The sequence below is a fragment of the Saimiri boliviensis genome, chromosome 10 (assembly GCF_048565385.1).
Source record: "Saimiri boliviensis isolate mSaiBol1 chromosome 10, mSaiBol1.pri, whole genome shotgun sequence".
NCBI classification, from domain to species: domain Eukaryota; kingdom Metazoa; phylum Chordata; class Mammalia; order Primates; family Cebidae; genus Saimiri; species Saimiri boliviensis.
Window position 1 is genome coordinate 66592476 of NC_133458.1, and position 27255 is coordinate 66619730.

General features: G+C 36.2%; 1 protein-coding gene across 3 annotated transcripts; it reads left to right on the forward strand.

Annotated features, from left to right (window-relative positions):
• The first annotated feature begins 34 nt into the window (after nucleotides 1–34).
• Nucleotides 35–26909, forward strand: GTPBP10 (GTP binding protein 10). 3 transcript variants are annotated; one of them, XM_074379397.1, is made up of 11 exons: nucleotides 35–125; nucleotides 5569–5762; nucleotides 7553–7644; nucleotides 8164–8308; nucleotides 10191–10264; nucleotides 12558–12610; nucleotides 15269–15376; nucleotides 15876–15953; nucleotides 21041–21164; nucleotides 23151–23360; nucleotides 25042–26909. In XM_074379397.1, the coding sequence occupies exons 1-11, from the start codon at nucleotides 93–95 to the stop codon at nucleotides 25251–25253; spliced, it is 1323 nt and encodes a 440-aa protein (XP_074235498.1). In that variant the 5' UTR covers nucleotides 35–92; the 3' UTR covers nucleotides 25254–26909. The 3 variants fall into 3 exon arrangements, with proteins under 3 accessions (XP_074235498.1, XP_074235499.1, XP_003921235.3); XM_074379398.1 differs by having other exon boundaries at nucleotides 24972–25175; XM_003921186.4 differs by lacking the exon at nucleotides 25042–26909 and having other exon boundaries at nucleotides 23151–24836.
• The last annotated feature ends 346 nt before the right edge of the window (nucleotides 26910–27255 follow it).

The following is a 27255-nucleotide window of genomic DNA, read 5'->3' on the forward strand; positions in this document are numbered from 1 at the left end:
GAAATCGCGTCGGCAACAGGCGATGACGTAAAAAGGCCGCGCCGTACTTTGGGGAGTGCGGCTTCCGCGAGGTTTCCTGGCCTGTTGCAGCCATGGTGCGTTGCAGTTGCGTGTTGTTCAGAAAGGTCCGTGCGGCTTCCCTCAGCTTGGTCCTCTTAGCGCTAACTGATGGCTCTGGTTCTCCGTCGCTCCCCTGTCTCTCCACTACTTTCTTTGCGGCGGCCTCTTGTCTGCTTGGTTTTCCCATAGACTTCTCCGCGCATCATGTAGTCGCGCTTTGCCAGTAAGCGGTGACAATGGTGTGTGTACCTATCGTGGTTAGGACGGTTTTTGGGGGGCAGGGTTTGAGTTTCTTTAGGGACATTGTGTGCACGTGGCATGAGGAACTGGGGTAACTGCCTGCTGTGGCCCAAATGTTACGGTGTTGTTTTTCTTACTTTAAGTAATATCCATAGCCTGTTTTTATGTATTTCTCCTTGAGTGCACTGTTTAAGGTTTTTCTAAAGGATTTTTACGAAAACATGAAAGCCTGTAATTTTTGTGCCTTCTTGCAGAACATTTAGGTCGATTTTTGTGTAGCGTCAGTCTTAAGAATTGTTTCCTTAAAAATTGACAACTGCTTTGAATTTTTTTTTAAAAATCTTATCCTACTGGTAATATTTTTTGAAACCCTGCCTGCATCATGTTTTGGCTGTTACTTATTTCTAACGACCAGAGTAAAATACTCCTTTTAATTAAGGGTCCTAATCCCCTGAATCTGATCTATCTAGAGCAGGGAAAAAGTGTTACATGTTTAATGGAACTGTAGAAACTCTCCTCAAATATATCACAATGGTCAATATTTCAACTTTTTTGGGGAAAAAAAGATGTTTTTGATAATAGCTGTCCTAAATGACTAGTGATGTGGTTTATGAATTTAAGAAATTACTCTGTAAGGTATTTTGATTTTAATAGCCTAAGAGATTAATACATACATTTTAATAACCTGAGAGGTTAATACAAGAAGTTCTTGATTTCGTGAAGGAAACAGGTAAACACTAAATGCAACGTAAGATTTATAAAGGTGTAATAATAGAGATATAATCAAATTGCTGAGAGAGCCAGCAAAGTCAGGGTGAGAATTGATTAGAGGAATTTAGAAAGACATTAGAAAATATGACAGTATTTATGATAAGAAAAACAAATGACATTCTAAGTAGAGGAAAAGCATGAACAGAATAGCATGTAAAATGGCAGTATTTCATGTAGTATGGGGCCAATAGGAAGAGAGGAAGGTTGAGCAAATGAAAAGGATACAGGAAGAATTAGGCTTGGTTGGTGAGTCTATAGTTCTTGCTACTTGGGAGGCTGAGGTGGGAAGATCCCTAAAGACCAGGGGTTCAAGACCAGTCTGGGCAACATAGCAAGACCCCATCTTTAAAACAGGTCGGGTGGTGGTGTGGTGCCTGTAGTCCCAGCCATTTGGGAGGCTGAACTGGAAGAATTGCTTGAGCCCAGGAGTTTGAGGCTGCAGTGAGTGATGATAGTGCCACATCACTCCAGCCCAGGCAACCGAACCAGACACTATTTCAAAAAATATATATACCAGAAGGGTATTTTAGTGGCTTTGGATATACAGTTGACCCTCGAAGAGCATGGGGGTTAGAGGTGCCCCCTCACAGTTGAAAATCTTCATGTAACTTTCAGCTCCCCCAAAAAACTTAATCTGTTGGCTGGAAGCCTTACTGACAACATAAACAGTAAGTTGACACATATAAAATATGTTATGTATCTAGTATATACTGTTTCCTTACAATAAAGTAAGCTAGAGAAAAGAAACTAAGAAAGTCATAAGGAAGAGAAAATATATTTACTGTTCATTAAGTGGAAGTGAATTATTGCAAAGGTGTTCATCCTTGTAGTCTTCAGGTTGAGTAGACTGAGGAGGAAGAGGTGGAGCTGGTCTTGCTCTCTCCGGTGGCAGAGGCAGAAGCAGTGGAGTAGGTAGAATGGGAGGCAAGAGAGACAGGCACACTATGTGTAACTTTATGGAAGTAGATTGTAATTTCTGTCATGCTTTTGCTTTTCTCTTTCCTCTGAAAATGTTTCTGTAGGGTACCAGTCCTTCTTCCACCATTTGCTTTAGTTTCAGTGCCTGTTTCACAGAAGGCTCTGTGTCATAAAAGAAGTCGAAAGCAGTCCTGAATAACAGGAGCCCTTCTGCCAGATTGTCTAGTGTTGGTTTTTCTGGTAGTTTATTCTGTATTTTCTTCCCTGTTATCTGGGACTGGATCTGAAGTACTCATCTCCATCAAGCTATCTTCTCTGGTTTGTTGTGTGTTACCTCTTCAGTTTCTTCAAGATCCATATCTTGAAGTCCTCTACCCACTCTCCCACCGTTTTGGGCATATCCACAATCTCTTTCATGATTTCCTTGATTGGCTCTATTGTAAATCCTGTGAAGTTATAACACAACACCTGGACAAAGTTTTCTCCAGCACAAACTTACTGTTTCGGGCTTATGGCTTTCATGGCTTTTTCAATAATAATGACATCTTCAATGGTTTAATAACTTTCAGACTTTCCTGAAATTTTCTCTCTTGGGGTTCTTTTCCATAGTTGAAAATCCTTTCCATTGAATATCATGTGTAATGAGCCTTAAAGGTCCTTGTGACCCCCTGATCTACAGGCTGATTTAGAGACATTGTGTTTGGGGACAAGGATACCACTTCAGTGCCTTTGGTGTTGAACTCATGGGGTTCTGGGTAGCAGGGGTGGGGAGTGTGAGGGTACTGTCCAATATGAGAATTTTACAAGTCAGTCTCGTATTTGCAAGGTACTTCCTGACTTCAGGGAGAAAGCATCCATGGAACCAATCCAGAGAAAAGGCTTTTGTTCTCTATGCCTTGTTGTCCAACAGAAACTGGCAACTGATATTTATCTTTCCCTTTCAAGATTGAGGGGTTAGCAGCTTTATAGGTCAGGACAGTCCTGACTGTACACACAACTGCATTTGTACAATACGGTAGGGTTAGCCTATCCTGGCCTTAAATCCTGGTGCTCACTTCCTTACTAATGTCTTTTGTGGCTTGCTTTCCAGAATAGTGTACTTTCATCAACATGAACGACCTGATCAGGGAGATATTCTTTCTCCTCAGTGATTTTCTTAATGGCGTCTGGGAACTCATCTGCTGCCTCTTGGTTGGCAGAACCTGCTTCTCCTGTTATCTTGATATTTCTAAAGCCAAAGCCGTATCTCTTTCCAAAATTATCAAATCATTCTTTGCTGGCAATTAATTCTTTAGCTTTAGAACCTTCACATTCTTTTTGCTTTTAAATTGTCATATAAAAGCTTTATTTTTTCTTGAATTGTATTAGTCTAGAAGTATGTTTAAAAATAGCAATCCTGCTTTCACATAAAAGCTGCATTTTCAATACAAGAGAAAAAGCTAATTCCCAAAAAGTACAAGGTTTTCTTACCTCTTGGCATAGCTGCAGCAGTGGCTTCATGAATGTTTTTTTCTTTTTTTCTACATTGTTTCTTATTCTGGATTCATTTGTCTTGAAATAGCTGGCCATCGCAGCTACAGACTTTAATCTGTAGTACATATCAAGCAATTCAACTTTTTACTGTAGTGTCATGACTTTACTTCTTGGGAGCACTGCCAGCATCACTAGTAGCACTTTTTATGGGTTCCATGGTGTTGTTTGAGGTTTACACTGAACATGAAAAATGTGAGAGAACTGTGAGAGATCACTTTTTACTGACATAAAAAATTTACTGGTGAGGTGAACTGCTCATGGGGAGGTGATTAGCATCACATGATCTTTTAAATGGCTGCTTGGGACACTTGAGCCCACTGGGATAGCAACAGAAAGTAACTACGAAATTATTACAGTAGTACAGGATGTACTACATTTAATTTTACACAGTTATACTATAATACTGCATCTTTACATTTGCTTACATTTCTCTTAACTGCAAATGCTGCCATGTAAGGTCTGTAAGTGTAAGTTTTGATAAATTTTAACTTTTTATAGTAGATGTGTGGCCTGGTGCAGTAGCTCATGCCTATAATTCCAACACTTTGAGAGGCCAAGGCAGGAGATTGGTTTGTGGCCAGGGGTTTGAGACCAGCCTTGGCAACATAGCAAGACCCCATCTCTAGTTTTGTTTTGTTTTTGTTTTTGTTTTGTTTTGTTTTGAGAAGGAGTCTTGCTCTGTCACCAGGCTGGAGTGCAGTAGCTCAGTCTCGTCTTACTGCAACCTCTGCCTCCTGGGTTCGAGCAGTTCTTCCACCTCAGCCTCCCAAGTAGCTGGGACTACAGGCCATGCCACCACGCCCAGTTAATTTTTCTATTTTTAGTAGAGACGGGGTTTTACCATGTTGGCCAGGATGGTCTTGATCTCTTGACTTCATGATCTGCCCACCTTGGACTCCCAAAGTGCTGGGATTACAGGCATGAGCCACCATGCCCAGCCTCTAGTTTTTAAAAAATTAAAATACATATATGTATACTTTATGGAAGTAAATGAAAAAATAGATTAGCATATGTATATTGTATGCACTCATAACACAATTAACTTTTCTTGATTTTTTTTTTCAGTATTTCCAATCTACATGATTTGTCTCTAAGTTTTTTCAAAATGTTGCAAAGTTCAAAAATTTTTCCTAATATATTTACTGGAAAAAAATCTGTGTATAAGTGGATGCACGCAGTTCAAACCAGTGTTGTTCAAGGGTCCACTGTAGTACTAAGAGTTTTTTACTTTATTTCATAAGCATTTTTTTTAATGCAGGATTTTTGAGTAAGAAACATGATTGGAGATCACATCAATTTCAGAAAAATAGTTCAGGCAACAAGTTGGAGAATGCAATAAGGAAAAAAATGACTAGACACTGAAAAGAGCTCATGTGATGAAGGTACTAGGGCAGTGGTAGAGAGAACAGAGGTAGTAGGGCTTTAGCAAAAGAAACACATAGTCTGAAAGACGTCCATTTGTGTAGTCTCAATGAATAAACCATGCTTCCATTATATGAGAGAACATTGGAGGAACAAATTTTTACCTGGGGAAAAGTTTGATTTTGTTATATTAACATTTGTTTTTGAGGTGACTATTATTTATTCAACTGATATGTAAGAACAGGTTACATATTGGGGGGTTTCAAATATACATTAAATACAAATTCTGCTCACATTTGCTCTATACTATTAAAAGCTTACATCCTGGTGTAAGTGTCTGACACATTGGACATAGAAAATATCTAGGTGATGGTTATGGGTACAAGCAGAAATTACCCCAAGGGAGAAACTATAGAATGAAAAGGCCAAGTCAGAAACCCTCAGGTTAGAAGAGACAATAATTGATAGTTGACAAAAATGAAAGGGACTTAAGAGAGACAATCAAATGGGAAAGGGGATCAGATTGGAGACGTGGAGGTGAGTTAAGAAAATGCTATAGAATTGGCATATAGGAAGCTATTAACAATTTTTTAAAAAGAAGTTTTAGTGGAAGAAAGAACTAGATAGGAGTTCTAAATTGATAACACTTTTGGTATACAAACGTTCTTTCTCTTTTTTATTAAGTATGGAAATTTCATCGATAACCTAAGACTCTTCACCAAGGGAGGAACCGGTGGAATGGGTTATCCTCGTTTAGGTGGAGAAGGTGGAAAAGGTGGTGATGTCTGGGTTGTAGCCCAGAACAGAATGACTTTAAAACAACTTAAAGACAGGTATCCTCAGAAACGGTTTGTGGCTGGAGTAGGAGCAAACAGCAAGTAAGTAATTACTGAATGACTTAAATTTTACAAAATCAAACCCTTCTGGAAATTTTTTTTTTTTAAGTTACAAAATAAAAATTTAATTGGTAATTTAAAGTAATTTATTTCCTGTATTTGTAACTGAGTAAAAGCCTGAAATGTCTCAACTCTTATAAAAGACTGACTAAATAATATTTCAGTTTTTAAACTTTTTGTCAATTTCTTTTCCCAATGTGTATCTGTATACTTTTTGAACTTATTCTGTAGAAACAGAAAATTATCTGAATTCCCACTGTTTTCTAAAATTCTTTGACAACCTTTAAGAAAACTTTCTCAGTCTTAACCATGCTACTCACCCCACCACCATTAGAAGGCAAGATAATCTTTTCTTGACTTTTCTAAGCCTTTTCTATATATTTACACAAATGCAATTATGTGCATAAAAGTTTGGAATACAAAAATGAGAGTACAGTATTTTACAATCTGCTATTTTTGCTTAACTTTTTTTCCCCATGTCAGAAAATTATTCAGAATACCTGCATAATAAGTAACAATTTTTTTTTTGTCATTTGTCTATTTAGGTTATTGTTGATTTTTTTCTGATTATAACCACAGTGCAGTATCCTGTGTAGATACTATTTTACATGTATGTTCAATTATTATTTTGATAAATTCCCAGAAGCAGAATTACTAAAAAGTTTGTACTATTTTTTTCTCTTATGAACAGTTCAAGAGTAGCCAGATTTGCCTTCTATACTGTTAAGTACTCTCGTTTGAGGTTAGTTTTTTAGAAGCTTTGCTATTTTGTGGATTTTCTGTTTATTTGTAGCTTCTGTTTTTCTTTTTCTTTTTTTTTTTTTTGAGATAGAGCCTAGGCTGAGTGCAGTGGGTGCTATCACAGTTCACTGTAGCCTCCACCTTTCAGGCTCAAGTGATCCTCCCACCTCAGCCTCCTAAGTAGTTGGGACCACAGGCATGTGCCACCATGCTGAGCTAATTTTTTTAGGTTTTTTTTTTAGTTTTTTTTTTTTGTGGAAATGGGATCTTGCTGTGGTGTCCAGGCTGGTCTCAAATTCCTGGACTCAAGAGATCCTCCTGCCTTGGTCTCTTACTAAAGTGCTGAGATTACAGGAATGAGCCACCATGCCCAGCTTTTTCTAGCTTATTTGTATTGTAGCAATAATCTCTTCATTTTGGGTTTGTAATATTTTAGTTTTGGGTCAAAATGATCTTTGGTGGTTAGCTTAGTAACTTAAATTATCACCTAATGCCATTTTAATTCCATTAAAATGAAATAGGGATAATTAAAAGAAATAGGGATAATTTTAGTTTTTTTAAAACCCTGTCTTTAACCATTTAACATCTGCATTAACCAGAGAACTGATTGGTACTCTTCTTTATTTTCATTATTATCATTTTTTTTGAGACAAAGTCTTACTGTGTTGCCCAAGCTGGAGTGCAGTGGCGTGTTCTTGGCTCACTGCAACCTCCGCCTCCTGGGTTCAAGCGATTCTTCTGCCTCAGCCTCCCAAGTAGCTAGGATTGCAGGCGCCTACCACAATGCCTGGCTAATTTTTGTATTTTTAGTAGACACTGGGTTTTACCATGTTGGCCAGGCTGCTCTCAAACTCCTGACTTCAGGTGATCCACCCACCTGTGCCTCCCAAAGTGTTGGGATTACAGGCATGAGTCACTGCATCCGGCTGCTACTCATTTGTAAACCATTTGTGTGTGTGTGTGTGTGTGTGTGTGTGTGTGTGTGTATACCCATACATATACATATGTATATATATACTTTTTTTTGGTAGAATTAGTGCACTGAAAGGCTGCAAAGGAAATGACTGTGAAATCCCTGCGCCTGTGGGTATTTCAATAACTGATGAAAATGGTAAAATTATAGGTGAGTATACTGTTAACTTCGAAGGTTTAAAAATGTGCACATTTTCTAAAATTAAACAGTGGAATAGCTTCTCTTGATTTTTGGAAGAATTTTTTAACAAACAATTTTAGCTACTACTCTATAAGAGAGCAAAACTTAGAAAAGGTAAATTGACTACTAGATTTAAGATTGTTTTAAAGATGTAAAAGTTCTTACTTGGTCTTAAAATATATAACTAGGTTCTTTTGAATTTTTACTAAAGTGTTTTTCTAGGGTCAGTCTTGTAATAGATTTGTAAATTTGAATTTCCTGGACTTTTTCTGAAAGAACAATATTAATGATTCTACTTATTAATTATAGATTTGTAATTGAGAATTTCCTGGCATGTATTTTTGAAAGTAAAATATTACATTAGTGATTCCACTTACTTATCTGTAGATTTGTAATTGGGAATTTCCTTGCCTGTATTTTTGAAATACGTTCCATTAGTGATTTCACTTATTAGTCTTTGCTGTAAGAATTTTTCTCCCTCTTTTTAAGGAGAACTCAATAAAGAGAATGACAGAATTTTGGTAGCTGAAGGAGGTCTTGGTGGTAAATTACTTACAAACTTCTTACCATTGAAAGGCCAGAAACGAGTAATTCACCTTGATCTAAAACTTATAGCTGATGTAGGCCTAGTAGGGTAAGTATCATTCATATTTTTATAATTATACTTTCAGAGAGATAGTTCATGAATAGTAAATAAATGTAAATGGTAATTTGGGGCCATAATTATTTCTAGTTTATGGAATTTGTGTGTTGCATGTGTACTAGAAAAATATGCTGCTGAATATTGTTATTTTCAAATTGCCAACATAGAGTTTCATAGGGTTATTACTCATTTGTAAAATGAAGACCAGAGCAATTGAATAGATCAATAGGAATGTTAGAGAATGTATAAAGAAAGAAAAATCAATCAAATGTAATATTAAAAGAAAGTTAAATAATAATGTTATAATGTTATCGGATATTAAAGAATAAGAAATCCAAACAAACCATATTATTATTAAAAGTATATAGAAGGAAATAAAAAGGGAAAAATTGACATAGCTCTTTGCAGTCTTAATAGAGACATTGAGGTACCATTAATCAAAAGACTAAAGAGCAACAATCTCAATCCTCAGACTTACGCACTATTGCCGCCAAATTGACTCTTGCTATGACTTTTTGTATATCCTTCTTGCCTGTGCTTAGGATCTATCTAGTCTCAGTACTGTAAACCTTGCAAGAGTGTCCTCTTCCACCAGCCTCCATTCTTTCATTAAATATTGCTGTTTAGCTATGGGGTTTGCAGTGCAGCTGCTCACTGGAAGGGGATAGATAGCAAGATACAGAGTAGATAAAGGAAGAGAAAACTTCAATATTCATTTTCTCTCTCTCCCCCATCCCCCCTCCCTTCTGCCCTCTCCCCCCCAGCCTTATCACAGTATTATACAATTATTCAGATGGAAAATTTAAGGAAAAGATAAGGAAAACTGCCTTATTACTGCCCTTCTCCAAATTCCTAGTTCTACTTTTTGCTTCCCCGTAGCTTCTTTCTAAGTTCTTTTCATCTTCCTCTCCAGTCATCTCACTGCCTCTCTACCACACTCTTAAGTCTGAATCCCTTGCCTTTTGCGCTGCCTGACCAGCCACTAGAGCTTACCTCCATTGGTTTAGGGTTCACAGAGGGCCCATTCCTGCTAAAATTATAACAAGGAAAGATGTGATCCTGCCTTGCTGTTCACATTTATTGTTTTCAATAAAGCACAGTTACGAGAATTATTAGACATAAATTCTATAATCTAAATTTTCAGGAACGTGGGCTTAATAGAGTTTTTTGGACAAGACTGGCAGTCCAGCCAATCACAGTTGCATTTGGTATAAAAATGTGTTTCAAGTTCTGAAGAGACAACTTTATAGTCTAAGAAGAGCCTAGCATGGCTTAGTCATAAAAGTGGGGTGGCATGGGGGACTCAGGTTAGACTAGGTTAGGATCTCAGATCCTCTGGAGGCTGGCCAGCTGGTCTTGGATAAATTATACAGCTTCTCTAAGCCTTTGTTTTTTTTTTTCTCTCTCACTCTTTCTCTTATTTTCTTTTCTCTCATTCTTCCTGCACTGTAGTTCTGCTTTTGTTTGTGTTTGAAAGTATCTGTACATTTTTTTAAAAGCAATTTACAAAACAATGTAATATTTTCTCAGTGTTTAGCTAGAGATACTAAGTTGCAGGTGTTTTTCTTTTTTTTTTTTTTTAAATTTCTTTGTTTTTCTTTGACTTCCAAGTGGTTTTTATTTTTAAATCGTAATTAGAATAACAAGTATTATATGCTTTCAATATTGAAACATCTTCAGTGTACAGAATGAATTTATCTTTACTTTTTTTATAAGTATATATTGTTCTCAAGTTTTTCAAGATTATTTGTAATACATTTGTATTCTACTTTTAATCCCAAATATATTCAGGAAGTCTACTTGAATTTTTAGGAATTCAGAGATAATAATATTGACATTTATTATAGTGTATCATTTTATATTCTTATTTCAGATTCCCAAATGCTGGAAAATCCTCTTTGCTAAGTCAAGTTTCTCATGCAAAACCTGCAATTGCAGATTATGCATGTAAGTATAATTTGATTGTGTATTTTAATGAGTGGAGGTAAACCTTTAAAGATTAATATTTCTCTGAGAATGAATAAAATGAGAACTCTGAGGGTAGGCTTAGTTGAAAAACTTTTGGCAGATAGACCACTGTTGCACAGGCCAAAGTGCAGTGACATGATCATGGCTCACTGCAGCCCAGGCTCAAGCCATCCTCTGCCTCAGCCTCCCGTGTAGCTGAGACTACAGATGTATGCCACCACGCCTCGCTGATTTTTTATTTTTTTTTGGAGACAGGGGTTTCCCTGTGTTGCCCAGGCTTGTCTTGAATTCCTGGGCTCAAGTGATCCTCCCACCTTGGCCTTCTAAATTGCTGGGATTATAGGCATGAGCCACCCTGCCCAGCCGTATTTTCCATTAATCTTTGAAACCTCTGTGCCCCTCAGCAAAGTTTCTTATACAGGTTAGACAGTTACTTTATTGTGTTTATTTTTCTGTTGCATAATAATTTATTTGGTTTAGCTAGGATTTTATGAGCCATTTATCCTTTATCAGGCACTGTGATAAGCACTAGGAAGACTGAGATGAATACTTTCATTCATTTAGCAGATACTTTTTTTTTCTTTAGACAGAGTCTAGCTCTGTCACCCAGGCTCGAGTGCAGTGGTGTGATCTTGGTTCACTGCAACCTCTGCCTCCTGGGTTCAAGCCATTCTCCAGCCTCAGCCTCCCGAGTAGCTAGGACTATAGGCATGTGCCACCATGCCTGGCTAATTTTTTGATTTTTAGTAGAGACAGGATTTCACCATGTTAGCCAGGATGGTCTCGATCTCTTGACCTCATGATCCACCCGCCTTGGCCTCCCAAAGTGCTGGGATTACAGGTGTGAGCCACCACTGTTTTGACTTTTATTGAGTAGACTATTGGAGTAAGGCATATATATATATATATATATATATATATATATATATATAACTAATAAATATAAGAAATATAAAAGGGCACTGTGAAAGAGTGTAGATGACTGCTTTAGGCTTCCTTGAGGATATGTGATTCTTGGACTGAGATATAAGGAATAATTATGAGTTAATTAGTAAAATAGATTGGAGGATGAAGGGTCTCTAATCAGAGGAAATATGTACAAAAAGGCTTCAGCGGTGGCAGGAGTAGATTTGTTTGTCTAGAGAGCATGAAGTAAGGGAAAGACTCGAGATGAGCCTAGAGATGTAAGAAACCATATCACATAGACCATGTAGGCTATATTTGATTATAATATCTTAAGAGCAATTGGAAGGATTTAAGCAAGGGATAAAATGCTTAGGTTTGCTCCTCACAGAGATCTCTGCCTATGGTACAGAAAATGGATTGGTGTGGGACATGAAAGGGTCTGAGAAAACCAGTCAGTAGGCCCTTGTGGTAGCTATATGAGATATAAAAGAAGCTTTGGTGAAAAGTAGTTAAGTATAGTAAGATCTCTGCCATCATTAAAAGGATACAGAATGACATTAACTTGGAAAATAAAATCAAGCCATTCTAAAATTAGACTGTGATGAAGTAGAATTAAATTTGGACTAATTGTGATAAATCACAAGGCCAGTATTTGTTATAATATGTAGGACTTGAGAGGAAAAGCAAAAAGTCATAGGTAAGAGACTAATGTAGGTTGATGAGGCTTAAGAATAACTGAATGAGAAGGAACTAGAAAAATTTCACCCACAGTCCAGTGATAGAAACCTGATAGCTGACTCCCCTAAACATCTATTACACAACTTAAAGTGCAATGGAGGAACATTGAGGTTCAGTAATTATATTAGGCCTATAGAGAGTGTAAAAATCAGTATTTGTCCTTTTCCAAATACTAATTATTTATTTATTTTAGAGACAGGGTCTATCTCTGTCACTCAGGCTGGAGTACAGTGGCATGATCATACCTCACAGCAACCTTGAACTTCTAGGCTCAAGCGATCCTCCCACATTAGCCTCCAGAATAGCTAGGACTACAGGTGTGCACTGCCATGCCTGCCCATTGTAAATTTTTTGTAGAGACAGGGTCTCACTATGCTGCCCAGGCTTGTCTTGAACTCCTAGCTTCAAATGATCCTCCTGCCTTGGCCTCCCAAAGCATTGGGATTACAGACATGAGCCACAACACTTGGTCCTCCAAGTACATGTTAAATAGCAAAGATAATCATAGCTAATTAGAAAAAAATCGGAATTGAAATATTGTTTATTCTATGCATAATGCCAAGACACTTTTGAGAGTACCAGCCTTAAAATAAATTCTAGCCTTAACTTATTGCTGTGTTTCTTTTAGTTACAACATTAAAGCCTGAACTTGGAAAGATTATGTACAATGATTTCAAGCAGGTAAGTATTTTTAAAGTAAAACACTTCATTAGAAGTCAAGATACTTGGTTTTGGTACTTACTTTGACTTTCTTCTTCTTCCAAAGATTAGGTCCCGTTTATCCCTACAACATTATGTCTTCTTTATCTCCTTAATCTTGGTTTCTTCTTACTGCAAGTCTTTCTTTTACTACTATATTGGATTATTTATCTTTGTTTTTTAAAAATACTCTCTAAAGTTCATGGTAATGATTTTATTCCAACTTTCTTTTTTTGAAAAAAAAAAAAAACTGTTTTAATGAAATTTTGGTCTCAACCAGCTATTAAAATTCATTTTTCCTTCGTAAGTAACCACTGTAGATCTTCTTTTATTATACTTATAATAAAAACTGTAAAAGGAAAGTAACAATATTTAAAATATGTACAATCTAGTAGTTGTACTCCTTAGCATTTACCCAAGTAAATTGAAAACGTGTGCATACACAGAAGTCTCCACATGGATGCTTATAGCAGCTTTATTTGTAATTTCCAAACCTTGGAAACAACCAAGATATCTTTCAGTAGGTGAATGGGTAAATAAACTGTGGTATATATTTAGACAGTGGTTTACTATTCAGCTCTAAAGAGGCCTCAAAAAGACCTAATGGAATCTTAAATGCCTATTACTAAGTGGGAGAAGCCAATCTGAAAAGGCTGTATGATACCGTATGATTCCAGCTATGTGACATTCTGGATAAGGCGAAGCTGTAGAGACAGTAAAAAAAAAAAATCAATGATTGCCAGGGTTGCGGTGGGGAGGAGAGATGAATAGGCAGAGTGCATAGAATTTCTAGGGCACGCTATAAAATATGAAACTATATAGTACACTATTCTGTTGCTATAATGGTAGATACAGTATACATTTGTTAAAATCCATAGAATGTACAGCACCAAGAATGAAACCTAATATAAAGTATAGACTTTCGGTGCTAACAATGCATCAGTGTAGGTTCATATACTTTTCTGACATAATTTAAAAAACATTAAAAAATTATATTCAGTTATAGTGATATGACAGTCAAAAATAAAAGCAGTTATAGAATGTTAAATGTAAGTAAAATTATATTAAATATAGAATAATATGAATATAGAGAACAATACTTAGAGGAAAAGAGAACATTGTTTATACCTAATTTTTAAGGGAAATTAGTAGAGGAAATTTCCTGTTGTGCATGCTGCTTTGTCAGCTTCCTTTAAGACCCTGAATTCTTTATCTACACTGGGCAGGGGATGTAGGGTACTGCCTCTCATTCTTGGTTGCACTTCAGAATTAACCTGGGTGGCTTAAGAACAGCAATGATAAATGATGCTTGGGCCCTAGAGATTTGAAACTAAATCTCTTGGGGGTAGGGCCTGGGCATCTGTAGTTTCTAAGAGTTCCCTACATGATTATGAAGCACAGTAAGGTTTGAAAAGCACAAGTGTAGAACGATGGTTAATAATGATTATTCCCTCTAAGAGGGGTACAGGAACACTGTATTCTTTTATTAGGTTGGTGCAAAAGTAACTGCGGTTTTGATCATTAAAAGTAATGGCCAAAAGTAGGAGAGCCACAGCTACAACTTGGGTTTGTCGAGTGCTGTTTCACCTGGCTGATTTAACTTGAATACTGGCATAAGATGAGATGATGACAAGGAAGCATGCTCAGATGATTGAACTTCTAGATGATAGAACTCTGCTCCTCATGTAATGCCATGAGCTTTGCTTAAGTAAAAACAGTAATTACCGATAAAAATGTGAAGCATTAGCAAACATGGCACTGCAAAGAACAGGTGAGGAGAATCACACTGCTATTAATAGTAAAGTCTATTCGAAGTAATGACCAAAACCACAGGTACTTTTGCACCAACCTAATACTTCATAGGAATGGTTGATAATCCTGCTGGTATAATATGAACAGAAAAGGAACAATGGTGCCAAATAAATAATTACAAATTGAATTTAAAATGCAGAGCTATACCTAGTAAATGTCTTTGTAATTAATATCCTTGCAAACTTTTATGAATTCAGAGTGTAAAGATTGAAATTCTATGAAAAGTTCATCTTGGACAATACCATTTAGGAAATTATAAATAAATTTTAAACTAGGGACTAGTGTGGTGGCTCACACCTGTAATCCCAGCACTTTGGGAGGCCAAGGTGAGAGGATCACTTGAGGATAGGAGTTTGAGACCAGTCTGTGCAACATAGCGAGATCTCTACAAAAAAAAAAGTTTTAATTAGCTGGGCATGGTGTGTGTGCCTATAGTCTCAGCTACTTGGGAGACTGAGGTAGGAGCATGGCTTGAGCCCAGGAGTTTGAGTCTCCAGTGAGCTATGGTCACACACCACTGCACTCTAGCCTGGGTGACAGGTCTTATCGCTAAAATAATAATAATAAATAAACAAATGTTAAACTAATCTGTAAAATTCCTAGATTATTCAGAGTAAATATGGGACTAATATCTGATAACAAAAGATTTTAATTCTGAATACTGTACATTAATTTTGCTATAATAGTATCTTGGCTTTTCAAAGATGTAGTGGTAATCATAAGTTAGGAAGTGTTTATATTTGAAATGTCTTGAAAATTTTTGGATGTAATTGAACTTGTGGTTTTCATATATTTTCCTTTTTCATCAACCGTTTAACTTTGTATTAGATATCAGTAGCTGATCTTCCAGGTTTGATAGAAGGAGCACATATGAACAAAGGAATGGGCCACAAATTCCTCAAGCATATAGAAAGAACTAAACAACTACTTTTTGTTGTAAGTCATATGCATACCAATGTGATGTTCAAATAAATATGAAAATCAGTGAATTTAATTTTTCTTAGAATTTTTTTATAAATAAGAAAGTGGTAGCATATGTTACTCTGCTAAGTCTTTTATAATACAGGGATGGAAGTGACATTGTTTACTATATCATATGTAAGTTTGGCCATACTTGTCAAGATGTATTTCCTTAAGATTTCTAACATGCTACCATATTATATAGTATTATAGCATCTCTTTCATACTTCATTGGTAGTGCTAGATTTATATATGAGATTGTCTCTATTGGTACAAATTGTCTTATCTATTCTAGTTTTTTATTAATGACTGTAATTTTATCAGAATTATAATTAACATTTCTGTTACTTATTTTGAATTGCTAAAGAACAAGTAGAGTAAAAGAAATTGTTTTTAGCTTGAGAGAGCAAAACATTTTAAAACAGAAATGTATAGCTGTTTTTCTTATGTTAAAGTTGTCTCCATCACTTTTTAGGTTGATATTTCTGGATTTCAGCTTTCTTATCGCACTCAATACAGAACTGCTTTTGAAACTATAATACTGCTTACAAAAGTAGGTTTTCCGTTTTACTGTGTTCTATATTTGGTCTAATATGTAGGAATGTAAGACTATATGAAATGACATAATTACAGTGTATGCATACTCTGCCATTTTAAAGCTTTGATGTCAATTGAAGAATTAATTAAACTTGTTGTCTCCAGGTTCTGTACATTCATTTGCTCCTCAAACCCACTGCAGTGGATAAAATGCTCCTGGGCTTCCAAATCCCCATTGCATACTTCCCAGACTTTTATCTTCCTTCAGCTTTGGCACACTGTCTAATTCTTCTTGAAACATCCTTATTCTTAGCTTTGTGAACTGTAATCTTCTGGTTCTATTTTTGCTCTTACACTATTTCTCAGTCTACTTTTTAGGCTCTTTCTTCTCATCCTTTAATTAACATTATTCAGAGTTCTGTCCTAACCTTATTTTGCAATCTTACCCACCACTCCCATTGCTTACTTACAATTAATAATATTGATGACTGCCAGATCTATAGCTGATACCTAGGTCTTTTTGTTGTTCTTTTTTTTTTTTTTTTTTTTTTTTGAGACAGTCTTGCTCTGTTGGCCAGGCTGGGGTGCAGTGGCATCATCTCAGCTCACTGCAACCTCCATCTCCCGGGCTCGAGTGATTCACTTGCCTCAGTTTCCCGAGTACCTGGGATTACAGGTGTGTGCCACCAGGCTTGGCTAATTTTTGTATTTTTAGTAGAGACGGAGTTTCATCATATTGGCCAGGCTGGTCTCAAACTGCTGACCTCAGGTAATCCACCTGCCTCGGCCTTCCAAAGTACTGGGATTACAGATGTAGGCCACCATGCCACGCCTTTGTTGTTCTTTAGACCAGATGCCCATTGGACATCTTCTTTGATTGGATGTCCCGTTAGTCACTTAATATGGATAAAAGTAAACTTTTTTTTTCTTCTTTCTTGTGTCTGGAGCATCAGGTAAAAAGTAAACTTTTTAAAAAACTTTCAGCCATCCCCATAACTTAGTGAATGTGTAAGCTGTGATGTACTGATTCTTCTCACCACCTGCACAAACCTTGTCAGTTTCTTATCCTAAATCTCTCTGAAATCCATCCTCTTGTCTTCATTTACACTGTTAGAGTTATCAGCCCTTCTCACTGGAATATTGAATCTGGTCCTGTCCCCTGTTTCCTGTCTTGGTTCTCTCCAGTCCATTTTTTATATGGCAGCTAGAGTGATCTTTGCAAAAGAACCAAGGTGATGTTCCCTGCCTAAAATGCTTTGATGGACCCCCATAGCTGTTAGGTTAAAATCTAACCTGAGCATGATTTATGAAATCGGCAAATTGGGCCCCTACTTCTCTAGAAGTCCTCCTCCCTAACCCTCTCCCCTAGATGCTGCATTTCAGCCATGTGAATTCTCTCTAAGACGACATGGTGTTACTTACCTCCAGGAATTTATAGATCCTATTTAATTTACTACTTTTCATCTGTAATGAGTAATACTGCTGTGAACATTTGTATACAGGTTTTTGTATAGACATGATTTCATTTCTCTTGCATATATACTTAGGAGTGGAATTGCTGGATCAGATAGTAATTCTTTAACATTTTGAGGAACTGCAAAACTATTCCAAATTGGTAGCACCATTTTGCCATTTTACAGTCCCACCATCAATGTATGAGGGTTCCAATTTTTTCACATGAATGTCACACTTATTATTGTCTGTCGTTTTTACTTTACTCACCCTTGTAGGAGTGCAGTGGTATTTTTTAATAGTTCTTATTTGTATTTCTCTTATGATTAATGATACTAAACATCTTTTTATGTGCTTGTTAGGCCATTTCTGTATCTTTGGAGGAAAGTCTGTTCAGATTCTGTATGCATTACTATTTGCATTATTTGCTTTTTAATTATTGAGTTGTAAGCATTTTTTATATTTTTGGAAATAAGTCCCTTCTTTTTTCTCTGTTTTTGAGACAGAGTCTCACTCTGTCATCTGGGCTGGAGTGCAGTGGCAAAATCTCGGCTCACTGCAACCTCCACCTCCTGGATTCAAGTGAATCTCTAATCTCAACCTCCAGAGTTGCTGAGATTACAAGCACGTGCCACCATGCTAGGCCAATTTTTATATTTTTAGTAAAGATGAGGTTTCACCATCTTGACCAGGCCGGTCTTGAACTCCTGACCTCAGGTGATTCACCTGCCTCAGCCTTCCAAAGTGCTGAGATTACAGGCATGAGCCACCAGATATAAGTCCCTTCTAAGATACATGATTTGAAAATGTTTTCTCCCCTCTGTGACTTGTCTTTTTTACTTTTTCAGTGTATTTTTTGTGTGTTCTTTGTGGCACAAAACTTTTATTTACTTAATTTTCCAGTTTTATTAAAGTGTAATTGATATAAAAATTGTGTGTACTTAAAGTGCACAAATGATGTTTGGATATATGTATACATTGTAAAATGATTAAATCAAGGTATCTATCATCTTACACTTTATTTCTTTTGTGTTGAGAACATTTAAGATCTACTTTTACAGCAATTTTCAAATAATAATAACATTAATTATAGTCACCATACTGTACAATAGATCTCCAGAACTTATTCATCCTATTTAACTGAATCTTTGTTCCCTTTGACCAACACCACTCCATCCTCCCCTCTGCAAGCACTTGGCAACCACCATTTTCCTTGCTTCTATGAATTCAACCTTTGAAGATTCCACATATAGGTGGGATTATGCAGTATTTGTTTTTCTGTGCCTGGCTTATTTCACTTAGTATAGTGTTCTCCAGATTGATCCATGTTGTTGTGACAAGATTTTCTTTTTTTAAGTCTGAATGGTATTCAGTTGTGTGTGTGTATATGTGTGTGTGTGTTTGTGTGTGTGTCTATCACATTTTCATTATTCATCCATTGATGGACATTTAGTTTGATTCAATGTTGTGACTGTTATGAATAATGCTTCAGTAAAAATGGGAGTGCAGATATCTCTTTGACATACTGGTTTTATTTTGTTTGGATATATACCCAGAAGTGGGATTGCTGGATCATATGGTAGTTCTATTTTTAAGCTTTTGTTAAATTCATACTGCTTTTTATAATGGCTGTACTAATTTACATTTCCACCCAATGGTGTTCAAGGGTCCCTCTCTCTCCATATCCTTGACAATACTTGTTATCTTTTGTCTTTTTGATGATAGCCATTCTTCCAAGTGTGAGGAGCTATCTCATTGTGGTTTTCCTTTTCATTTCTTTAATGATTACTGATGTTGAACACTTTTTCATGCACATATTGGTTATTTGTATGTCATTGAGAAATGTCTATTCATGTCCTTTATCCATTTTTTAAAAAGGTTTATATTACCCAAAGTGATCTACAATTCAGCACAATCTGTATCAAAATTCTAATGGCATTTTTTACAGAAAAAAAAAATCATTAAAATTTTTATGGAACCACAAAAGACCCTGAATAGCCAAAGCAATCTTGAGCAAAAAGAACGAAGCTGGAAGCTTCACACTACCTAATTTCAAAACCTACTACAAAGCTGGTAATCAAAACAGTGTGGTACTGACATAATAATGGAGACATAAACCAACAGAACACAGTCCAGAGCTGAGAAATAAATCCATGTATTTACAGTTAATTTTCAAGAAAGGTACCTAGAACACACAATAAGGAAAGGACAGTTTTCTTCTTCAATAAGTGGTATTGAGAAAACTGAATATCCACATGCAGAAAAATGAAATTAGATCCTTATTTCATACCATGTAAAAAATCAGTTCAAAATTGATTAAAGACTTAAATTCAAAGCCTGAAACCATAAAACCACTAGAAGAAAACAGAGGAAAAGTTCCATGACATTTGTCTGAGCAATTTTTTTTTTTAATGTGACCCCAAAGCACAGGCAACAAAAGGAAAAATAGACAAGTAGGATTGCATCAAACTAAAAAGCTTCTGCACAGCAAAAGGAACAATCAGCAGAGTGAAGGGGCAACCAAGGGAACCAGGGAAAATATTTGTAAATCATCTATCTGATAAGTGGTTGATATCCAAAACATAAGGAGTCAGAACAACTCAATAGCAAGAAAACAACCCCAAATTTTTAATTTTGATGAAATTCCATTTGTTTCATTCCTTTTTTTTCTTTTCTTTTTTTTTTAAAGACAGAGTCTTGCTCTGTTGCCAGGCGCCAGGCTGGAGTGCAGTGATGGGATCTTGGCTCACTGCAACCTTTGCCTCCCAGGTTCAAGCATTTCTCCTGCCTCCGCCTCCCGAGTAGCTGGGACTACAGGCGCAACACCACGACGCCTAGCTAGTTTTTGTATTTTTAGTAGAGACGGGGTTTTACCACATTGGCCAGGATGGTCTCAATCTCTTGACCTCATGATCCACCCGCCTTGGCCTCCCAAAGTGTTGGGATTACAGGCATGAGCCACCACACCCAGCCTCCTTTTCTTAAATTAAAATTTTTTTGTAGAGATGGGGTCTTGCTCTGTTGTTGAAGCTTCTCTTGAACTCCTGTACTCAAGTGATCCTCCTACCTCAGCCTCTTAAAGTGCTGAGATTACAGGCATGAGCCACCATGCCCAGTCTTACGAATTTATTTATCTTTAAAACAAACAGAGTCTCACTGTCATGTAGGCTAGAGTGCAGGCATGATTGTAGCTCCTTGTAGCCTCAAACTCCTGGTGGCCTTCAGCAGTCTTCTGCCTTTTATCTGTTCTTTTACGTGTGCTTTTCATGTCTTATCTAAGAAACAGTTGTCTAATCCAAGGTGACAAAGATGTGCTCCTAGGTATATTTACTTTTTCCAAGAATACTACAGGTACAACATTAAATGATCATTATTGACTTCTGAATTTTATGTATGTGAAGTCCAGATACCCATATTTGACTCTAGATGCAAAATTACAACTGTCTCTAGGATGTCATTTAAGCTAAAACATACTAACACATAACCTAACCAGAATCATTTTGTGAAATTCTTCCTATAGTTTTCTGTTGTAGGGATTTATTGCATTTCAGTGATGTGAATGGGCTTTAGATCACCCAGGTCATTAACTACCAAATACGTTTATACGGAAACCAGTAATAAAATTACTGGATTTTCTCTTTTGATTTAAAGGAGTTGGAATTGTACAAAGAGGAGCTTCAAACAAAACCTGCACTTTTGGCAGTTAATAAAATGGACTTGCCAGATGCTCAAGATAAGCTTCATGAATTGATGAACCAGCTCCAGAATCCTAAAGGTAAAACTATTTATTCATTTAATTCTAATTATTGAATAATTACAATGTACAGAGAATGCTGTTATCATCAGTGGAAAAGAAAACTGAGTTTCTTCTCTTAAAAGTCACATTTGAAGAATAAAATATACAAAATATGTAAATAACATTGTAACATAATAATTATCAAATTCTAGAATGTTTGATATGGACAGTAAATTAAAGGAGACAAAAGAAAAAGACGACGAATTTTAACTAAAAAGGTCAAGTTTTATGAAGAAGTAAAACTTAAATTGGGCCCATAAAGCATATGTGGGATTTGAATAAAAGAAGGAAAATGTCAGCAGCTACCTGTGAAGTCTTTCACTTTCGTCAACATACTTCACAAGCTCTTCATTCCCCTAGTACTGTACATCATAAAATTATAAACAGAAGTAACAAGTTCTAAAGAAGTATGTTTCTTTGCAAAACTAACTCTATAGGTTTCTGAAGAGGATGAGTCTTCTGAAAAGAACATTTTTCCTGTGTATGTGTGACACAGAAAAATAGAAGCTGTGACTCCAAAATGATTTATTTGTCTGAAATTTACCTCTTGGACTATGTGTAAAGTAACTTAAAGGGATTCTCCATAGTTTTGAATATTGACATTTGCAGAACACCTTCTATCCTATGGCAATGATGATTTCATTTAGTCTAGTAGAGAACCTTATGCACAAATGAGAAGGAGTAGGGCATATGATATGTGGATAACATGTTTTTCAGTAATACTCTGTCTCTGTTTTTATTCTTGGTAACAATTGAGGGACAATGTATTTTGGTGTACTCAGACTATCAAACAGCACCAGAGGTCCTTTCCTCTCAAAAATCTTTCCCTTGTGTAGTTTACATGTTGGAGCTTCCCTTGAGTTAATAAATTACTCATGGGATATAAATATTCCCTGATACTAAATAGTCTTTATTCCTACTATCATAGGCTTTATAAGGTCATTAATTCTGTTTGCTAGTTGATCTTGCAGAGAGGGGAATTTTCAGAGGAAGTACCAAAAGTGAGGGTGACTCAGGAGTTCATAGCTATTCTGACGTATCATGAAATAAAATATAGGCCCTTCAGTGATAATCCTGAGTTAGCCTCTCTAGACTTTGTTGGGGGCTTTGAATCTCAGAAAGCAAGCTCCATGTTGTCTTTTCCAATCTGTTTCAGTCCAGTCTGTAAGGTAATGCACATGTTAATAAGCTATATTGAGCCATTCAGCAATGTATAGATATTTCAAAACATGTTACACATGATAAAGCCATAGTTTTTAATGTCATTTTTAAAAATTATATTTAAATATTTTATTTTGAAAGCTTTTCCACAGATGTTTTTTTTAGTGTTATTACCTAGTTCATATCAGTTAACCCATCCAATTGGCTGCCGTCTCTCCAGCCAATCAGTATGCCACGGTAGCAGGAAAGAGGTAAAAATTATAACAGTTGTTAGCCCTTGTGGGGTGACAGATTGGACTCATCTGAAATTATCTTCCCTTGAATGCTCTATAATCCCTCTTCAGTTTTAGTATGGATCCTAGGATCATTGATGATAAACCTATACTTTTGGGACGTTAAAGGTCTCTAGCATACTGAGGCCAGGTAGAATGTCTCAAATTATAAATGATGTTATTATTTTTACAGAAAGTATCTTTCAGAGAATCAATGCTTTGTTGCCTTATTTAACCCCCCTCAAACAAAATTTATTACTTCCTTAAGTCATTTTTGTGATTCATCTTCTACTAATACTTAGTTTGGTTTAAAATATATTCAACTAAAAAGCATATTATGTGCCAAGAACCTTACCATAATCAATAGTAAAATCTAAAGGCTCTGAGAGTTTATTAGAGAGAAAAGGGACAAAAAGACATGAAAAAATGCTAAGTTTTTGGTTCCCTGCTTCACAAATCAAACCATTAACACAGTTTTAACTTACTTTCAAAAACAATGGAAATCAGCTTAGCTTTGTGTTCTTTCTTTTAGATTTTCTGCATTCATTTGGAAAAAACATGATTCCAGAGAGGACTGTAGAGTTCCAGCATATCATCCCCATATCTGCAGTTACTGGAGAAGGAATTGAAGAATTAAAGAACTGTATAAGAAAGTCACTGGATGAACAGGCCAACCAGGAAAATGATGCATATCATAAGAAACAGTTGCTTAATTTGTGGATTTCTGATAAAGTATCTTCAAGTGAGCCACCATCATCAAAGCATGCTATTACTAGTTCCAAAGTGAATATAATTTAAATATATTAAAAAATGATATTGATGGAATGCTATTTAATGCTTAAAAACAAGGAAATCCTTTCGTCTGTCACATGGATGAACCTGGAGTACATGCTCAGTAAAATAAGCCAGGCTTAGAAGACAATACTGCATAATCTCACTTACATGTGGAATCTTAAAAAGTTGAACTCATAGAAGCAGAGAATAGAATGGTGGTTATCAAGGGCTAGTTGGGGAGTGGAAGGTTGAGGAGATGTTGGTCAAAGTATACAAAATTTCAGTTAGACAATGCAACTGATTTCAAGAGATCTGTTGTACAGCTTGGTGACTATAATTAACAACAGTGTATTTCTGAATAAATTTTTTTTTCTTTTTTTTTTTTTTTTGAGACGGACTTTCGCTCTTGTTACCCAGGCTGGAGTGCAATGGCGCTATCTCGGCTCACCACAACCTCCGCCTCCTGGGTTCAAGCAATTCTCCTGCCTCAGCCTCCCGAGTAGCTGGGATTACAGGCGTGTGCCACCATGCCCAGCTAATTTTTGTATTTTTAGTAGAGATGGGGTTTCACCATGTTGACCAGGATGGTCTTGATCTCTTGACCAGTGGTTTTTCCAAAAAAGTGTATAAGGTAATGCATGTGTTAATAGCTTTATTGCACCATTCCACAATGTATAGATATTTCAAAACATTTTACACATAAATCCATATTTTTTCTATGTCATTTTTAAAATTTTAACTTTTTTTATTTTGAAAGCTTTTTCACAGATCTTTTTTTAGTATTATTACCTTCTGATATATGTGTTTTTGTTCAAGAACCATACCTTTTAAAGTTGTTTAGTAGTTAAGTATGTCAGCAGTAAAAAAAAGTAACTAATGGCCAGGCATGGGGGCTCATGCCTGTAATCCCAGCACTTTGGGAGGCCAAAGAGGGCAGATCACTTGAGATCAGGAGTTCAAGACCAGCTTGGCCAGCATGGTGAAACCCCGTCTCTAGTAAAAATACAAAAAATTGGCTGGGTATTGTGGTGCATGCCTGTTGTAGTCCCAGCTACTCTGGAGGCTGAGGCAGGAGAATTGCTTGAACGCAGGAGGCGGAGGATACAGATTGCGCCACTGCACTCCCGCCTGGGTAACAGAACTAGGCTTCATCTCAAAAAAAAGAAAAAGTAAGAGCTAAAAAGTACATTTTACAAGTTTATGGCCAGTCCACCTCTAATATTCTCTGATATTCCTTAGGATGTCCCTATTGAGATCATTTTTAAAATTTATATAGAAGCACTCTCTAGATTATTATGAGAATGAGCAATTCAGTTTTGTTTGTTTTTGAGCCTGTCTTGTACCTAGTTGCACTAAACATATAATAGTTCTCTTTTGTGGAGACCTTAAAACCCTAAATTTGAACACATGTTTAATGATAATAAAGTTATAACAGAAACCAGCAGATAGACTGTTCATAGTTTATGTATTGTTCTCAGCTTAAAGTTTTTTTCTGATTTGATAACGTGGATGACGTTTTTTCCAATATTATTTTACTTATATTTGTTTTGTTGTCTGTTTCTCCTACCTCCCATTCCAGTCCCCAAACCCTTTTTTTATATTTCTTTTTTCTTCGTTGCTCATGAATTTATTGAGTGTCTCTCCTGTAGCAGACACTGTGCAGGTTGCTGTATGTACCAATGTTGAAGAAAACAGACAGGACATATTGTCCTTGTATATCTCACATTTGATAACAGAAACTGCAGGGGATTGGAATAGACTCATTTCTTCACAACAAAAGAATAAGAATGAGGAAAAGCATTTGGAGTTTGTGCTGATCACAGTGACCAGGCTTTGTATTGGGTATGTTTTACATTTGTAACTTCAGTGCTATTTTTTTTTAAGCTCTGTTATTTTCTAAATGTAAACAAGTAGCAGTGTAAGGACAATTTCATCAGGTGAATGTCGGAAATACTGGCACCATGATCTTATTTTGTGCTGTGGCAAAGGGTAGCAGATGTGTGTTCAGGATTATTTGCTCTGTCAGTAATACCCACGGTGCCACTCCATGACTAACCAAAGCATTTTGTTACATGACTCACTAAAATGTTCAATTAATTAGTATTTTCTGGTTACTGCAAGTGTACTCTATGTACCTTTTTTTGACCTTTGATTTTTATTCTGACCGAGAAAATTAGATTCCTTTTTAATCTTATAAAAAATTTGAAAACATTCTTATTTTGAAGTCTTTTAACATTATCTCAGATGCATTTTATTTTGTCCTTAAGCAAGACTTTCATTTTTAGCTTTTCAAATGTAATTTTCAAAATATGTGCTTTTTGAAATGCTTATTATATTACTGAATAACCAGAGTATTAAATTCAATGTATGGCACATTCTTACGAAGTCCCAGTAGTTCTGCAGACCTTTCTATATCAGATTTATTTACCATCATGAAATGCAAGTTTATATAATATTAAGTATATTGTACTATGAAGTTGGATCTCTGTACTGAAAAATTCCAGAATACCTATTGTATTAAGTATAATATATAAAGTATATATATATATATGTATATATATATACATATATATATAATATTAAGTATATTGTACTATGAAGTTGGATCTGTGTGCTAAAAAATTCCAGAATACTTATTGTATTGCGCTTTTTGTGATATATATTCATATTATATGTCATAGCAAGATGAACTTTTTTAAAAATGGTAAACATGTATTAGTTACATAATCAGGAAAAAAGTCATCTTTTATAATGGGAAAAATTAGGTCAAGGATATTTCAGGTTTTATACAATTAGTTTTCTTGTAAAGTTATGTATTTTCTTTCATCTCAGTGTTATTTGCTTCTCATAGATGGAGGTTAGAGATTCCTTTCAGTAGTTAATGAAAGCTACAGACTTTTCTTGCCAAAAAATGTACATAAACACTTAAAATATTTTCCAACCAATTTCACAGTGTTTGCAAAATTCAGACTGAAAACCCAGTTTCACAAATGGCATCTAGAAATTTGCAGTGTATTAAGGTATATTAAAAATAATGTTCCAGGCCGGGCGCGGTGGCTCACGCCTATAATCCCAGCACTCTGGGAGGCCGAGGCAGGTGGATCACGAGGTCAAGAGATCGAGACCATCTTGGTCGGCAAGGTGAAACCCCGCCTCTACTAAAAATACAAAAATTAGCCGGGCATGAGTGGTGCACGCCTGTAGTCCCAGCTACTCGGGAGGCTGAGGCAGGAGAATTGCTTGAACCCAGGAGGCAGAGATTGCGGTGAGCCGAGATTGTGCCATTGCACTCCAGCCTGGGTAACAACAGCGAAACACCGTCTCAAAAAAAAAAAAAAAAAAAAAAAATGTTCCAAAGCAACAGCATAAGTACACTTTAAAACTGTAGCTTAAAAATGAAAATTAGCAATAACATAACTTGTAAACCTACATAAAAGATATTTTATTGCAAAAATATGGCAACATTTTTTGTTGTTGTTGTTGTTGTTTTGTTTTGTTTTTTTTTTTTTTTGAGATGGAGTTTCGCTCTTATTACCCAGGCTGGAGTGCAATGGCGCAATCTCGGCTCACCGCAACCTCCACCTCCTGGGTTCAGGCAATTCTCCTGCCTCAGCCTCCTGAGTAGCTGGGATTACAGGCACGCACCACCATGCCCAGCTAAGTTTTTGTAATTTTAGTAGAGACGGGTTTCACCAAGTTGACCAGGATGGTCTCGATCTCTTGACCTCATGATCCACCTGCCTCGGCCTCCCAAAGTGCTGGGATTACCGGCTTGAGCCACTGCGCCCGGCAACATTTTGTTTAAAGACCAAATAGTGAATTGAATTTAATGCCTATCTTTAAATCCTTAACAGTATCTCAAA

Coding starts and splice junctions, on each gene's coding strand:
- GTPBP10 (XM_074379397.1), top strand. CDS start 93: ATGGTGCGTTGCAGTTGCGTGTTGTTCAGAAAG. Junction 8,309..10,190: donor GCTGATGTAGGCCTAGTAGG/GTAAGTATCATT, acceptor TTCTTATTTCAG/ATTCCCAAATGCTGGAAAAT. Junction 12,611..15,268: donor TGTACAATGATTTCAAGCAG/GTAAGTATTTTT, acceptor ACTTTGTATTAG/ATATCAGTAGCTGATCTTCC.